The sequence below is a fragment of the Saimiri boliviensis genome, chromosome 1, assembly GCF_048565385.1.
Source record: "Saimiri boliviensis isolate mSaiBol1 chromosome 1, mSaiBol1.pri, whole genome shotgun sequence".
In the NCBI taxonomy this organism is placed as follows: Eukaryota; Metazoa; Chordata; class Mammalia; order Primates; family Cebidae; genus Saimiri; species Saimiri boliviensis.
The window spans coordinates 38,941,479-38,957,559 of record NC_133449.1 but is presented as its reverse complement, the minus strand read 5'-3'; the positions used below and the strand labels follow the sequence as shown (position 1 = coordinate 38,957,559).

Below are 16,081 nucleotides of genomic sequence, written 5' to 3'. Positions count from 1 at the left end.
TCTAATTTGATATGTTTATTCTTTTAGACATTCATGTATTTATTCATTTGGAACAAATATTTATTTGCTGGCTCTTCTTCTAGACATTGAGAAGGCAGTGGTGAGAGAGACCGACATATATTAATGTAGAATCTTTCTTCTGCGTTAGACGGAGCTCGCTGAGTTAAGAGATTTTCAGTCCCATCTCTGTACCAGGAATAGTACATTTCCTAGTACATTTTAAGAGATTAAGTAATGAATGACTGAACAAAGGAATAAGCTATATAAATCACTGCTGATTATTTCTCCTATGACTATATGATTACAACAGCTTATAATTTGAGTGTCAGAGAAGTGCTGTCTAAAGAGAAGTGAGTGATAAATTTTAAGAGTATTTTGGGAAAATCATTGTCGAATCTAGATATGAAGCTAACATTTACATTTTGCCTGTTTTGTTAATAAGAGTGCTATCAAAGTAGTATGCTTTGAGATTTATTGCTATTTGTGAAGAATCTGGGTAGATGTATAAACTGTTGGGGAGGGGAAGTTTTTAACTAAAGGAAAATATTTTCATTATTTGGATGTGCCTGATGACAGCTTCATATCCAACAAATGGTGTATTATAAGTTTAAAACCTCAGGTTGGATTATAGTAACACATATTAAGTAACTCATTTACTCATAAAGATTAATTATTTTAAAGATAACACATTGCATTTGTTGTTTTTCAGTGTTACAGCATATACCCTTAAAATATTTGTTACCTCACACAGTTTTAATCATGAAAATATGATACATGCCTGTTTTCTCTTTATAGGCGGGATAAGCTTTGGATTTGCATGGAGTTTTGTGGAGGTGGTTCTTTACAGGATATTTATCACGGTAAGACCAAAGTTATATATTTATAGGTATTAGGTTGAATTTCTTAAAATACAGCAATTTACTATATTAAAATATCGACATCATCTCAAGGAAAGCAAGCTATGTTTTATCATTATATTGTTTGGATATATAAAGGTATTTTAGATATATATGGAAGAAAGGAGGAGTCTTTGCTTTATAAATTGGAAAATTAAATGCAATTGAATTATTTGCTAATTCTGAAGAGGCATGTTGTAGTTAGTTCAAAAATTTAAGGTCAGATCTGTAAAAATGCAAAGGCTTTGCCAGCTAAAGCCAAGCTGGTACAATATCCAGTGTATACATGAGTAGTGATTATAAAAACATAATTGATTTTGCTCTCGTATATTCAATAAATATCAATTGAATGCTTATTCTCTTAGATATTGCCAGATTCTGAGGAATTCAAAAAATTATTACAACATTTTTCACTGGGATTTCAAGGAGTATATAAGAGAGCTTTGTAAAGTTAAACAGACTTTGTCTTTTCTGTTTCTAATAGTGGATTATTGTCACAAACTGCTGAGTAGCCTTTTGATTAGTGTAAAATAAAATAATGTCTATGTAATGTATACTTTCTGAGAAGATATTTTGGACCTTTTTTCTCATTTTTTCATAGAATTTGGGCTCCTATTTCCTAGTCTGGGGCCACCTAAGTAATTTGAGGGACGAATTACACTAAAGCAGAGACATAAGACTGTTTGGACCAGAGTTTTACTGTTTCCATTTTACTTCATTTCACTTTATCTTCTTGGCATAGGTTTTACTTAACATAAAGATTGACATAATAGTATTTTACTGGGCTGCTAACTACAGTTGAAATAGGAAAAATGATGGATTTTCTAGAATCATTTTAGAAAGCTTAATAAGGAAAATGAGCTTTACATTGGTCTTTAAAAGATAGGTAAACTGGGTAGAAAAAAGACGAAGAAGGGCTGGGCACGGTGGCTCATGCCTGTAATCCCAGCACTTTGGGAGGCCAAGGCGGGTGAATCACCTGAGATCAGAAGTTCGAGACCAGCCTGGCCAACATGGTGAAATTCCATCTCTACAAAAATATAAAAATTAGCCAGGCGTGATGGCGTGTGCCTGTAATCCCAGCTATCGGGAGGCTGAGGTGGGAGAATCACTTGAACCTGGGAGGCAGAGGAGACATTTTCCTCCATCCCTATGACAGCCAAAATCCCTAGTTATCTTCTGTGCTTGTCCACACCTTTAATGAGGATGTATTCCTTTGAGGATTCTAGCTTTATTTGGGTGTTTGTTTTAGCTCTTCTGCAGACCTAGGGCCTTGCCCTGTACCCATGTAGAGGATAATACTAAAACCCTAGCTTACCAAGGTGGACCTTCCCTTAAGAGATAGCTAAAATATTCTTTCACAGTTTTACTTTCTGTTTTTCTTTTCAGTTTTTGCTTTTGTCTCCTGGGAAAATATCTTAACTGTTTGCAAACTTAGCTAGTAATTTAAAAGGTTATTTCTAAAAAAATTTTTGTCTTTCACTTCTAGGTGTTATTTTCAGCATTTTCAGGTTATCTTACTTATCATATTATAGAAACAGAAATCTCAAGGAGGTGTATCTTACTGAATGTGTGTGGGCTTGGAAGCCACAGAAATAAGTTATTTACGGTTTATTCGTAGACATTTAAACCCAACCCTGTCCATAAAATAATCTAAGTGGAATAGATTTCTCTCTTTCATAATTGTAAAATACCACAAACTTGAAACCAAACATATTTACAAATCTGTTAAGTTTATGTAAATGTGAGTTTACTATCCAGCCAAGGTTTCCATCTTTGGAATTTAAGTCAGTTTCTAGAATAGTCTCTTTTACTTTCTTTATTCTAAAGTGATTTAATAGTGGAAAAGAAAACTACTTTATAGTGTACAGATGCTCTGTACTGCCATAACAAAATGCCTGAGACTGAATAATTTATGAACAACAAATTTATTTCGCACAGTTCTGGAGGCTGGGAAGTACAAGATCAAGGTGCCAACAGGTTTGGTGTCTGGCAAAGACCTATTTCTCATAGAGCGCAGACAGTGTCCTCACATGGCAGAAGAGATGGAAGGGTAAAAAAAGAGTGGACACTGCTTAAATTCTCTTTTATTAAGAGTCTTAATCTCATTCACAAGAGAAGAGTACTCATGACCTAGTCTCCTCAAAGCCCCCACTTTGAGAGTAAGTTTCAATATGAGTTCCAGAGGGAATTAGCAGATGCACACAGAGGAAATAATTATTCATAAGATTAAGACCTATGTATTGATGTGGAAAAATGTTCACCATAAGTGAAAAGAGTAGGTTTCAGAATTGTCTGCTATAATATGATTCCACTTATGTGTTTCTGGAATACACATAGTATATAAAATATCTGTATAAGATCATGTGGCAGGTTATAGACCAAATTATTGGTATTACTTACTATTGAGTAATATTTTGGATAAAGAAGAGACCTTTACTTCCCAAACTTTTCTATAGATTGAATTTTTTTAGATTGAACATATATTAATTTTATAGCAATATAGCTAATATTTTTATAATCAGTATTGAATCAAAACTAGTCATAGTACATGTTCCACATCAATTAAAAAGCTTTAATAAAAACTAGGTAGGCCAGACGTGGTGGCTAATGCTGGTATTCCCAGCACTTTGGGAGGCCACTGCACTCCACCCTGGCAAAAGAGCGAGACTCTATCTAAAAAATAATTAATTAATTAATTAAAAAATAAAGATAAACGAACTGCCAGGCACAATTGCTACAAAGAGAATAAAATACCTAGGAATACAACTAACAAGGAACGTAAAGGACCTTTTCAAGGAGAACTACAAGCCACTGCTCAACGAAATAAGAGAGGACACAAACAGATGGAGAAACATCCCATGTTAATGGTTAGGAAGAATGAACATCTTGAAAATGGCCATACTGCCCAAAGTAATTGACAAATTCAATGCTATTCCCATCAAGCTACCAATGACCTTCTTCACAGAACTGGAAAAAAACACCTTAAACTTCATATGCAACCAAAAGAGAGCCCGCATAGCCAAGTCAATTCTGAGCAAAAAGAACAAAGCAGGAGGCATCACACTACTGGACTTCAAACTATACTACAAGGCTACAGTAATCAAAACAGCATGGTACTGGTACCAAAACAGAGATATAGACCAATGGAACAGAACAGAGGCCTCAGAGGAAACACAACACATCTACAACCATCCGATCTTTGACAAACCTGACAAAAACAAGCAATGGGGAAAGGATTCCCTGTTTGATAAATGGTGTTGGGAAAACTGGCTAGCCATGTGCAGAAAGCAGAAACTGGACCCCTTCCTCACACCTTACACTAAAATTAAATCCAGATAAATTAAAGACTTAAACATCAGACCTAACACCATGAAAACCCTAGAAGAAAATCTAGGCAAAACCATTCAGGACATAGGCGTAGGCAAGGACTTCATGACCAAAATGCCAAAAGCATTGGCAACAAAAGCCAAAATAGACAAATGGGACCTAATCAAACTCCACAGCTTCTGCACAGCAAAACAAACAGTCATTAGAGTGAATCGGCAACCAACATAATGGGAAAAAAATTTTGCAGTCTACCCATCTGGCAAGGGGCTGATACCCAGAATTTACAAAGAACTAAAACAGATCTACAAGAAAAAAACAAGTCCGTTCAAAAGTGGGTGAAGGATATGAACAGACGCTTTACAAAAGAAGACATACAGGAGGCCAACAAACATATGAAAAAATGCTCATCATCACTGGTCATCAGAGAAATGCAAATCAAAACTACATTGAGATACCATCTCACACCAGTTAGAATGGTGATCATTAAAAAATCTGGAAACAACAGATGCTGGAGAGGGTGTGGAGAAATAGGAACACTTTTGCACTGTTGGTGGGAGTGTAAATTAGTTCAGCCATTGTGGAAGACAGTGTGACGATTCCTCAGTGACCTAAAAATAGAAATCCCATTTGACCCAGCGATCCCATTACTGGTTATATATCCAGAGGATTATAAATCATTCTACTATAAGGACACATGCACACGAATGTTCATTGCAGCACTGTTTACAATAGCAAAGACCTGGAAACAACCCAAATGCCCATCGATGATAGACTGGACAGGGAAAATGTGGTACATATACACCACAGAATATTACACAGCCATCAAAAACGATGAGTTCGTGTCCTTTGTAGGGCCATGGATGAACCTGGAAACCATCATTCTCAGCAAACTGACACAAGAACAGAAAATCAAACACCGCATGTTCTCACTCATATGTGGGTGTTGAACAATGAGAACACATGGACATGGGGAGGGGAGCACTACACACTGGGGTCCTTTGGGGGGATATGGGGGAGGGACGGAGGCATGGGGAAGTGGGGAGAGATAGCATGGGGAAAAATGACAGATAAAGCTGAGGGGAAGGAAGGCAGCAAATCATACTGCCATGTGTGTACCTATGCAACAATCTTGCATGTTCTTCACATGTACCCCCAAAACCTAAAATGCAATAAAATAAAAAAGATATTAAAAAATAAAAACTAGCTAAACCTCCTGGACATCCTTCCTTTTAATGTTTAAGAGATGATATTGATGAATAAGATATAAAAATGAGAACATAATTTCAGTGGCTACTTTAGACATTCTTTTATTCCATAAATATTTATAAGGCTGCTTTTCTGTGTCAGGCACTGTTCTGTACACTGGAGATACAAAGATGAGCAAATCAGATTTTTAAAAAGCAGAAACTTGGCTGGGCACAGTGGCCGACGCCTGTGATTCCAACACTTCAGGAGGCTGAGGTGGGAAGATTGCTTGAGCCCAGAAACTCAAGACCAGCCTGGGCAAGATAGTGAGACCCCATTTCTATAAACACAAAATAAAAAATTAGCCAGGTATGGTGGTGCATGCCTATGCCCCCAGCCCCTCAGAAGGCCCAGGAGTTTGAGGCTGCAGGGAGCTGTGATTGTACCACTACACTCCAGCCTGGGTGAAATAATGAGACTCGGTTTCAAAAAAATAGCAAAAAAACTGGAGCCAGGCACAGTAGCACAGTAATTCATGCCTGTAGTCCTAGCTTACATTTCAGTAGAATTGTTTAGGTATATTAAGTCTGTTGCTTAAACTTGCAAAACTTTATTATATATATGAAAACCGCATTGACTAATTTTATGAGTGTTAATTTTGTTCTTTTACAGTCACTGGACCTCTGTCAGAGCTGCAGATTGCATATGTTAGCAGAGAAACACTGCAGGTAAATCAAGTGCTAATTTAATAATTACATTTTTCATGAAACTAAATGTTTACTTATTGTGCATTACTTGTTCAACAAAGTAGGAATTAAATATTTTGGTTCGGTAAACTCTTAAAATTTAGCTTTAATGCTTTTGAAAATTGTGCAATGAACTCAAATTATGTTTACAAATAAACACTTTAAAGCCTAAATGTGATGATATAACCTAAAATTTAAGCACCGTGGATCTGTTATTGTATGTTTTCCTCTTAATACCAAAGAAAGCCTTCAAAGTTAAGCGCTATCTTGGGAATTCAAACACTCCGATACTAATTAGGTATATACTTTTTAAAAGTTTTTTCAAACTATTTGTAGAATTTACTGAAAATTTTCTTAGAAACATTACTCATTTTCTTGATTTTTTTTTAGGGGATATCTCATTAAAATATGTTGAAGATACTACTAGATCTTCTGTAAAGATTACATAAAATACACAGAATACTACTCATTTGATCATGTAAAATCCCAAAGTGTGCTCTGTGATAAAATCTTGTTTATTTTTCTGTGTTTTGAAACTCCAGGGATTGTATTATCTTCACAGTAAAGGAAAAATGCACAGAGACATAAAGGTATGCATTATATTTTTAACATAATAATCCTCTCTTTATTTTTAAATACTCCGATCAAATTGTTGAGCCAAGTTGTTTTATTTGATAATTTATCTAAAATATGTTACCATAATAAAAATGAGTGATACTTTTAATTAATATTTTTATAGCAGCTTTATTGCAGTACAATTCACATACCATAAAATTCACCCTTTTAAAATGCATCATTCAGTAGATTAATGTTTTGATAACTCATTTTAGCTTCTTTTTAGTTATTTAGTACAATGCAGAGTAAGTTCATAGCATTCATCAAGTTATAGTTTTTAGTAAGTTTTATGCTTTGACTATTTCAGTAAGCTTTGGCAGTCTTAAGTCTAAGTCTTACTAATGCATCAAAGTGGTTATTAAACTGAGCCTTGACATTTGTCATAGTCTTTTCTTTTTTTGAGATGGAGTCTTGCTCTGTCACCCAAGCTGGAGTGCAGTGTTGCGATCTCACTGCAACCTCCACCTCCTGGGTTCAAGTGATTCTCCTGCCTCAGCCTCCTGAGTAGCTGGGATTACAGGCACCTGCCACCATGCTTGGCTAATTTTTTTATTTTTAGTAGAGATGGGATTTCACCATGTTAGCCAGGCTGGTCTTGATCTCCTGACTTCAGGTGATCCTCCCACCTCAGACTCCTAAAGTGCTGGGATTATAGGCATGAGCCACCGTGTCCTGCTTTTTCAGAGTCTTTTATTTATTTAGCTGGCAGAGGAGAGCAGGTGTTCTAGATGTGCTGAAGTTAGATCAGGGGCACAGCAGGTATTATGGTAGGACTCCTAAGCATATTTCTAAAGATACTGCCATCTCCCCAGTTTAGATTTTTTTTCTTTCACTTATTTTTCTTGTGCCTTCCTTCTTCATCTTTCCTCCTGTATCTCTCTTCCCCTTTTATTTCTCACATTTTCTCTAACATAAAGATTCTTAACCTTTTTTGAGGATTGGGGCTGGGGCAAACCTTATCGCTCTCTGGATCTCTGATGATAAACCATGAACTCTCCTCTGAGAAAATGCCCTATGTGTATATCTTCAAATTTTCCATGAACTTTCAGTGGACTCACAGATGATCTGCTGAGATCCCTTGTTTCAAGGTATTCTTTGTAAGCCACTTGAAAGACATAAGCAAAGAGCTTTTGGAGTTCAAAGATAGAAGAGATTATAGGAAGATGAGTAGCTCAAAAAAGGTTCTGTGTTGTTGGCATGTAGATGATCTGGGAGGATTGATAGATTTTTGTCAGAAATGGAAGTTGGAGTACATTTCAAGCAGAGAAAACAGTGTGAGCAGATACAGATGTTAGAAAGTGTGAGGCCATTTTAGAGAACGTAAAAACTGTACCATATTATTGAAGAGAAGAAATGTATGAGACTAATGAGAGATGGGGCTGGTTGGGTAGTTTGGTGTTCCATTATCCGAGGACTTGTGTGCTAGACTTCAGAGTCTGGGTCTAATTGGGCAGATTTGGGCCATCACCTCCATTTCTACTCCTGTCTAAGCCATCAGAATATTATGTCATGTGGCCTTCTGTAGTAGCCTTCTAAGAGGTCTCACTGCTCCTATTCTTAGTGGTTCTGTAGTCACTTTTCCACTTGTTGACCAAAGGGACTTTTTTCAATCAGATCTTATCACTTTCCTGCTTATAAACCACAGTTGTTTTCCCATCATACTCAGTATAAAGTCCAGATGCCTTTACCATGACCTACAAGGTTATACGTGATCTGACCCATGCATTTCTCTGTGACCTCATCTTACATTCCACTTCTCTCTGTTTTACTCATTCTTTTCCAGCCACACTAAACTTGCTGATCTTGGAATATATTAAGCTTATTCTGGCCCCAGGTCTTCAAGTTTCCTCCTACTTTCCTGAAATAGTCTTCTCCCAGATTTTGATGTGGCTCTGTACCCTTACTTCAGCCAGCTCTCTGCTCATATATAACTGCCTTCAGAGAGGCCTTCCCTGCCTTGTCTTCAGAGTAATTATCGCTGTCTGACTTTGAATCCTCTGTAGGTTCATTCATTCATAGATAGATGATAAATATATTTATTTTTAGCTTTTTTGCTCCTACTTAGATGTAAACTCCATGAGAATTGGAACTTATTCATTACTGTAACCCCAGAGCTTAAAATAGCACCTGACTACTAGTAGTCTCTCACGGGGGGAAAGGAAGGAAAGGAGGGAAGGGAGGGAGGGAGGGAGGAGAGGAAGGCCAATGATGTACAAGTGACGCGATGTAAACTCTAACTTAGGAAAGTTAGTCTTAAGCTAGGGAGAGGCCAAACTGAAGCCTCTGGCAGAAGTCTTAGATAGCTAGGGACTAGATCAAGTTAAAGTCCCTGCTCCTAGTCTCTTTTCTTTTTCTCCTCCTCCCACCATTACATAGAGTTACAGTAGTATCAGTGGATGGGTGCAGCTCAGCTTCACTGGTGACATGTGGAGTTTGGGAATTTTTTCTTTCTCTTCCACCCCCATCCCTTGCGCCAGTCTTTTACTGTTTGTTCTTCATGTTGGTTGAGAGTAGGAGCGTTCCCAGTATTTTTTCCACCCTGCACCTTAAACTAAAGAGAGCCCACAATACCTTTGGGATATAGTATTTCTACCTCTTACAGAAGCTTTGAGCTTATTGAAGATGAAGTCATCGTTATCTTCTTTGAGCTTAGGTCAAGAAGCAAAAGTGGCTAAAATGTAACCAGATCGTGCAGATGGGTGATAATTTAATTGTGTGGGCCTCTGACTGGTTTATATACTGGATGGGCCTAAGCGCTTGGCAAGGCACATTAGGATAGTCTCACTTACCAACACTAGTTCAAATGATGGTGAGTTCCTAGAAAGGGAGGTTCTTTTGAAAAAAAAAAAAAAAAAAAAGGAAATAATAATCAAGTTTAAAGTATAATATAAACAGTTGAAAATGCATTGTAAGATTACATTTTAGTGTAGTAGTGTCTGATCAAGGAAGAAATAATATTTTGATGAAAACTGATATATCGCTTTTATATTAACATTCATACTATGTTAGTAGCAGCTTTTTTGCAAGGCAGAACATTTTATAAGGATAGTCAAGTTGCCTAAAATGTAGACAGTAGTTTTTCCTGTGAATATAATGATATAGCATTTTAATTAAGCACACTTTAAGTATTTCTAGGTCTAAGGCTGTGATTATTTTAAATATGTCTATTTATTATATACGTGCTGTCTGATAAAATATCTATTTCCTACTTTAACTAAAATATTGTTACTTTGAAGGGAGCTAACATTCTATTAACGGATAATGGTCATGTGAAATTGGGTAAGTAATTTGTCACATACACAAATCTATTCTAAAATATAGTAAAGTTTATGTTTTCCTTTGTAAGACCAGGTTTCCCTCTCCTTAGATGGCATCTAGGTATTTTTAGATGGAAATCTCATTGCCGTGCATATGTCACCCCTTTGTATCCGCTTCTCTTAAACAGGAATAGATGTCTGTCCTTCACATAAGACAGATTTGTTGTAAAGATACTATGAAAGAATATCCTTTCTGAATTCTTTCACCTCTAAACCCAGGAATATGATTTCTATAATAGAAATCTCTACAGAATTACCTTGTAACCAAAAAAACCCACAAATATCAAAAAATCAGTAACTCCAAAAACCCTTTATTCTTTACCTAAAGCTTTTAAAATAAAATTTGGCATTACTTATTTAAGAATGTAATTTAGATGATGAATGTTGCTTTATTTCAAACAGTAACATATTTCATTTTGTAACTTTAGGTTGTTAAATTTGCAATTAAAATAGAGTTCAAAACCTAAATAATGACTTAATTTGCAAGTTTAAGACAGAACAAATGTGCATTATAGTTTTATGAATAAAGTCATATTTGTTAGTATTAAAAGACGTAGTTAATAACAAACACCAGTTATTTTAAACTATATTAGATAAACCCAAATTTAAAATATGTATTTTATAAAAATATAGATATAACTATTTTAAACTATAACCTGCTGTAAGATTAGTCAGATTTAAGAATATGTATCTAGAAATTAACATGTAGTAAAATTTCCCTATGTGACTTCTAAATATGGGAAAAACAGAAAACATACATCCTGTTCTTTTTAGTTATCTATTGATTGCTTAATGAACAGTTTTTATCAGCAGTTTAGTTTAATATTTTGTGCTAGTGTTATGTGCCTCACTCAAAGACATATTATTTATAATATATCTTACTTGAGAAGGATTTGGAAAACTAGAAAACTAGTTTCATTAGTAAACTAGAAAATATTAGATCTCCAAATACTTGTCTTAAAAAATAGTAAGAAATCATATATAAAAACAATTTCCTGATCGTGACTGATACTGGTACTAAATGTATTGTTAAGTGTGGGAGTATTCTGATTGGATGTCTTTTCAAGCTATAAGTAGACTTACTGGTTTATCTGATGTCGGTCATGGGTATGGAGTAAGTGAATGGAATATCCTATCTCTTAAAGATCCCTTCCAGTGGTATTCCTTGGATTTCTGGTCCTAAGAATTAGAAATTACAATATTAATAAGTTTAGCAATTTACATTCTCTCAGCAATCACTTTCTCATCAAAATTATGTGAACTTGACCTTTGTTGTTATTTGATTTATATGGGGATATATGGGAATCCATTTGGCTGTGATATGTGTTCACTATTTTGTGGTATTTTAATGCTAGTCCGTTAAAGTTAAAATTTGTAATATGATGTTTGAGAATATCTGGTATTGCCGTGTAGTTAATAAAAATAATTTTTAAAAGCTTCTTCGTATGTTGCCTTAAACAGTTTCACTTTCTCTCAGTTTTCTAAATGTTTCTCATTTTTTTAATAGCTGATTTTGGAGTATCTGCACAGATAACAGCTACAATTGCCAAACGGAAGTCTTTCATTGGCACACCATATTGGTAATTGTATTTTAATTGATATTTAATATTTTGTTCTATCTTTATTGGATATAGCATTCCTAAAAAATAGACTGGTCAAAATTTTTCAGACTAAGACAGATGAAGAAAAAAGTCATCAACAGGTAAAGTAATTTAGGCATGTACACCTAATGGGTGGAATACATGGCCAGAAAATTTTCTACCATGTTATTTTTCATTAAACAGAAAAGGCTTTAATTATTGATATGGTTTTCAGGAACCTTAATATTAGTTCTAGCCTTACTGGGAAATCCTGGCTCTTTTTCCTGTACATTTCTCATGTATTTTCACATGTGTTTTTTAATCTTTCTTCACCCCTGTTTCCAGTTCTTATTGTGATTAATGTTTCATCATTACATTATTCACATTAACTCTTTGCTGAAAACTTTTTGTCATGTCTTGGTTGCCTGTAGGAACAAATGCAGATTTCTTGACATTTGAGTCTTCTGTAGCCTGGCCTCTGTCTGCTTCATTAGCCTTAGCTCCTACTAATCTCCATGAACCTTCCTTTCTAGCCATGTTTCTGTTAGATACTCACTGATCATAATATGAAAACTATCCTACTCATGTGTTTAGTTACAGAATAATTTTTGGCCACTTACTGTGTGCTAGATGTGATATTAAGCAGTGTAATTATAACGGATTCATATAGAGCTTTTTTTGTTCATACCATTACTTTGTTCATACCATTGCTTTGAAGTAACAGCACCTTGAAATTCTTGCCATGCTTTCAGCTTATGTGCTAACACTCCCCTGATGCCTTCTTCATCTGACTCATCAGCAGTCATGTAGTACTAATTGCTACTACTCATTTTTTTGTATTTAGAATATGATGTATATACCATTTTCATGTCAACTTATCTTTTCATCAATATATATTTTAAAAATCAGATAATGCTAAAAAGGCATATGAGAAAAACTTAGTTGTAACATCTGCCATCACTAGCATTATTCATTTACAGATACTGTGTTATGATAGGTGATGATCTTAGCTCTCTTCATCTTCTTCATCTTATCTTTGCAGTGTACTTTGCTGAATCAGTTGACAATACTTTCCTGAAAAAAAGTTTTCCTGATTTTAATAATTTCATTTTTAATTTGCTTAGTTTCTTGTTTTTCTTTTTAAATCCCTGGTTAACACTTTGCATAACCTTTCCACATTTTACAGTTTTGTAAGATGCCTCTGTGTAATTTTTTATACCGTAAAGTCTGTAACATTATCTGATTTTTGTCTGGTTGGTGTTGCTTTGTTTTGTTTTGTTTTGTTTTGTTTTCCTAGAATAATCCTTCCTGGAGTCATCTTCCCTCCTGTTCCAGTCTGGACTGATTAATTCTCTAGATTTTTTGCCTAGATCTGCTCTGGCAGTTTTTCATCTTCAGCCTAGCATTCCTTTCTTGGTTTTTAGGTCTTCATAATTTACTCCTTCCTTTTTGTGTGTGTGGAAAGGGTGTATGGAGAGTAACATTTTTGAGATTTTGCATGTCTGTCCTTTTACATTATTGATAATTTTGGTAGGTAATTCCAGCGTGGAATTTTTGAGGCATTGCGCTAGTGTCTTCTGTGTTGCCCATGGGAAATGTGATACCATTCTGATATATGATCTCTTGAATGTAATTTCTCCCCCTAGAATCATTCCTGGTTTTTTGATACCCCATAATTATATACCTCAAAATATACTTGTTTTTTTATTGTTTTTAGTTTTATTTATTGTACTTGGCATTTGTGCTTTATAATCTAGAAACTTACATCTTTTCAGTTTGGGGAAGTACTCTTGTATTACTTCTTTGATAATTTCTTTGCTGTCCTTTTTCCAGCTGTCTATGGAACTCACTGGCTATTTATTGGACCACTTAAATTAATCCATTAATTTTCTTATATTTTCTTTCATTTAAGAATCTTTTTTGTTCTACTTGTAAGAGTTCCTCAACTCTTTACATTCATGTTTTCGTGATGGAGGCTTCCCTCAAATGTCTGCTAATCCTTATGTTTTAGTTCACTTTGAAGAGCACGGCTCTAAAAACTGGTTCATAACTCTGTGTGTATGGGAAGTCAGGTGTAAAGCTGGTTGTTAGTGTTCTAGAACTGGTCAAGAGAAGGAAGCAAGGGTATTCTTTATTCTGTATACATACTTCTACTTAATCATGGCCTCTCCCTTTAACCTCTTCATTCCTTGGTTCCTGGTATCTGTTAAGTCTGCAGTGTCTCCTCTTCATCTTAGTCCTTATCCAATTGGAATGGAGAAGGAATAGTTGCTGGACTTAATGGATAAGAGTAGGAACATGAGGGACTAACTGTTGACACTTTCTGATACTTCTGTTTTCAGCCCAACCTCTACCCTACTATTGCTACTTTTTAACCCTAACTTGTCAACATTTCCAGGACATTGGAGAGTTGTTGCCTGCAAGTTGTTTTTTCCTTGGCACCTGCTTAGGTGTGCCCTGCCTCCTGTTTGCTGTATCATTTACTGTGCTGCTGTTTTTAGTCTATCCATTGTGGGTTTAGGTAAAATATGTCTACTGGACCTTTCAGAGATGGTATGTGTATATATTTCTCTTTGTTCTTCTCTTTATTGTTTTGGGTTGATTTCTGAGCGGAGTGAGGGCTTGAGTTGCTGTCATTTCTAAGTACACCGTCTTTACAGTTTTATTGTAAACATCTCTCATGAAATCTTCAGGATCTGACTTAATTCTATACAATATTCATTCACTGAATGTGAATGTTGACATTTCCAACTCCAGTTTAAGAGGTTAAAAATTTATGTCATTACTCTTAACAGTAATGTGGGAAATATCCTGGGAACATGTGAGATTGTGAATTATGTAAAGTTAAATTTGGGAACACTCCCCCTGTACTTATCTTTCTGGTATTGTATCTTTCTTATACAGTCTAAGAATTTAGAATCTCTCTCTTCCAAAGTGATTAGGTTGGCAATTATTCAGTTGTTTGAAAAAGTCTGCTTGAAATTACGGTTCTCAAAATTAATACGTATGTACCTTAAACAACTGATTTCAATTTAAGACATACATGTACATTTATTCAACAGTCTTTCAATATAGAATCAAGGCGTTTTCTTTGAGTAGACACTTACTAGAGTTCCATTTTAATAATGCAAACCACACACATCCCAGTGCATCAACTACATTTCTTAGTCAGGTTTATTGAAGTAGAAATTTAACCTTATTAGGTGTACAGTTATACAAATTCATATAGTTGTATGAATGTTGAGAAATTTGTATGCTGTGGTGGTAAGAAACCACCAGAATACATTGACACCATCCAAAAATTTTTTCTTTTGCCCCTTTTTAGTAAATACTCTCCCTCCATCCATAGCATCTGGTTTCTGTCTCCATTTGTGCCTTTTCCTTGAGTGGGATACAAATGAAATCATATAATCTGTAGCCTTCCCAGTTTTCTTCCATTGTTATGTTCTTATCTAATGTACCAGGTTTTTTGACTCATCTTTAGAAATTTGCTTTTCTAAAAGCAAAGTCTTTCTAAAACATTCACTTTTTTTTTTCTTTTTTTTTGAGATGGGGTCTCACTCTGTCACCTAGGCTGGAATGCAGTGGTGTGATCTCAGCTCGCTGCAACCTCTGCCTCCCTGGCTCACGTGATCCTTCTACCTCAGCCTCCTAAGTATCTGGGAACACAGGCATACACCACCATGCCCAGCTAATTGGATTTTTTTGTAGAGATGGGATTTCACCATGTTGCCCAGGCTGGTCTCAAACTCCTGAGCTCAAGTGATCCTCCTGCCTCAGCCTCCCAAAATGCTAGGATTACAGCCTGAGCCACTCCTCCCAGCCAGCATTCACTAATTTTTAAACCTTCATTACAAATCAGTTTTCATAATACTTAACTATATGTTTACAATAGCAAATGTAACCAGAATAAACAGTTTCAGAGATTAACCCAGTTGACTGATAAGCACACAGCTTAGCTGGTAGGAGTAGACATGTACTAAGTAGAACATTTCCCTTGTCTTTTCTTAGAGGAATGGAGAGCATCAGCTAATGTGGTAAACTAGGAAGGGGAGGCAAGTTAAGAGAATATCACTTGTATGCACTTCCCACTCCACTAGGGGATTTCTACCAGCTAGTTGGAATCTGTCCATCATAAAAGTAATAACTGACACTTTGAAATTCACTTTTCTTATACTAATTCAATTTTCGTAAGATCTGTTTTGAGATTTAAAAGATTTTGAAGCTAGGGGTTTTGAAAGTTAGAGGGTTTTTTGTTTTTAACTTTATTGACTTACTTGACCTCCCCTCCCTGAAATCATACCAGGAAGATAAATGAATCTTTGTAAGACTATCTAGACTGCTCTTGAGTATGGAAGAGTTGAGATGTTTATCTCAATTAGTTGTTTTTAAAACTATTGTTTAGGATTTGA

General features: G+C 35.4%; 1 protein-coding gene across 6 annotated transcripts in view; it reads left to right on the top strand.

Moving 5' to 3' along the window:
• MAP4K3 (mitogen-activated protein kinase kinase kinase kinase 3) overlaps positions 1-16,081 on the top strand; it is a 192,138-nt gene that overhangs the window by 98,639 nt on the left and 77,418 nt on the right. For all 6 annotated transcript variants that reach the window (XM_003926787.4, XM_074396229.1, XM_074396227.1 and 3 more), the window contains 5 exons: positions 796-860; positions 6,084-6,139; positions 6,700-6,747; positions 10,009-10,051; positions 11,597-11,669. In XM_003926787.4, the coding sequence (XP_003926836.1) occupies positions 796-860; positions 6,084-6,139; positions 6,700-6,747; positions 10,009-10,051; positions 11,597-11,669 (285 nt within the window). The remainder of the gene's footprint in view (positions 1-795; positions 861-6,083; positions 6,140-6,699; positions 6,748-10,008; positions 10,052-11,596; positions 11,670-16,081) is intronic.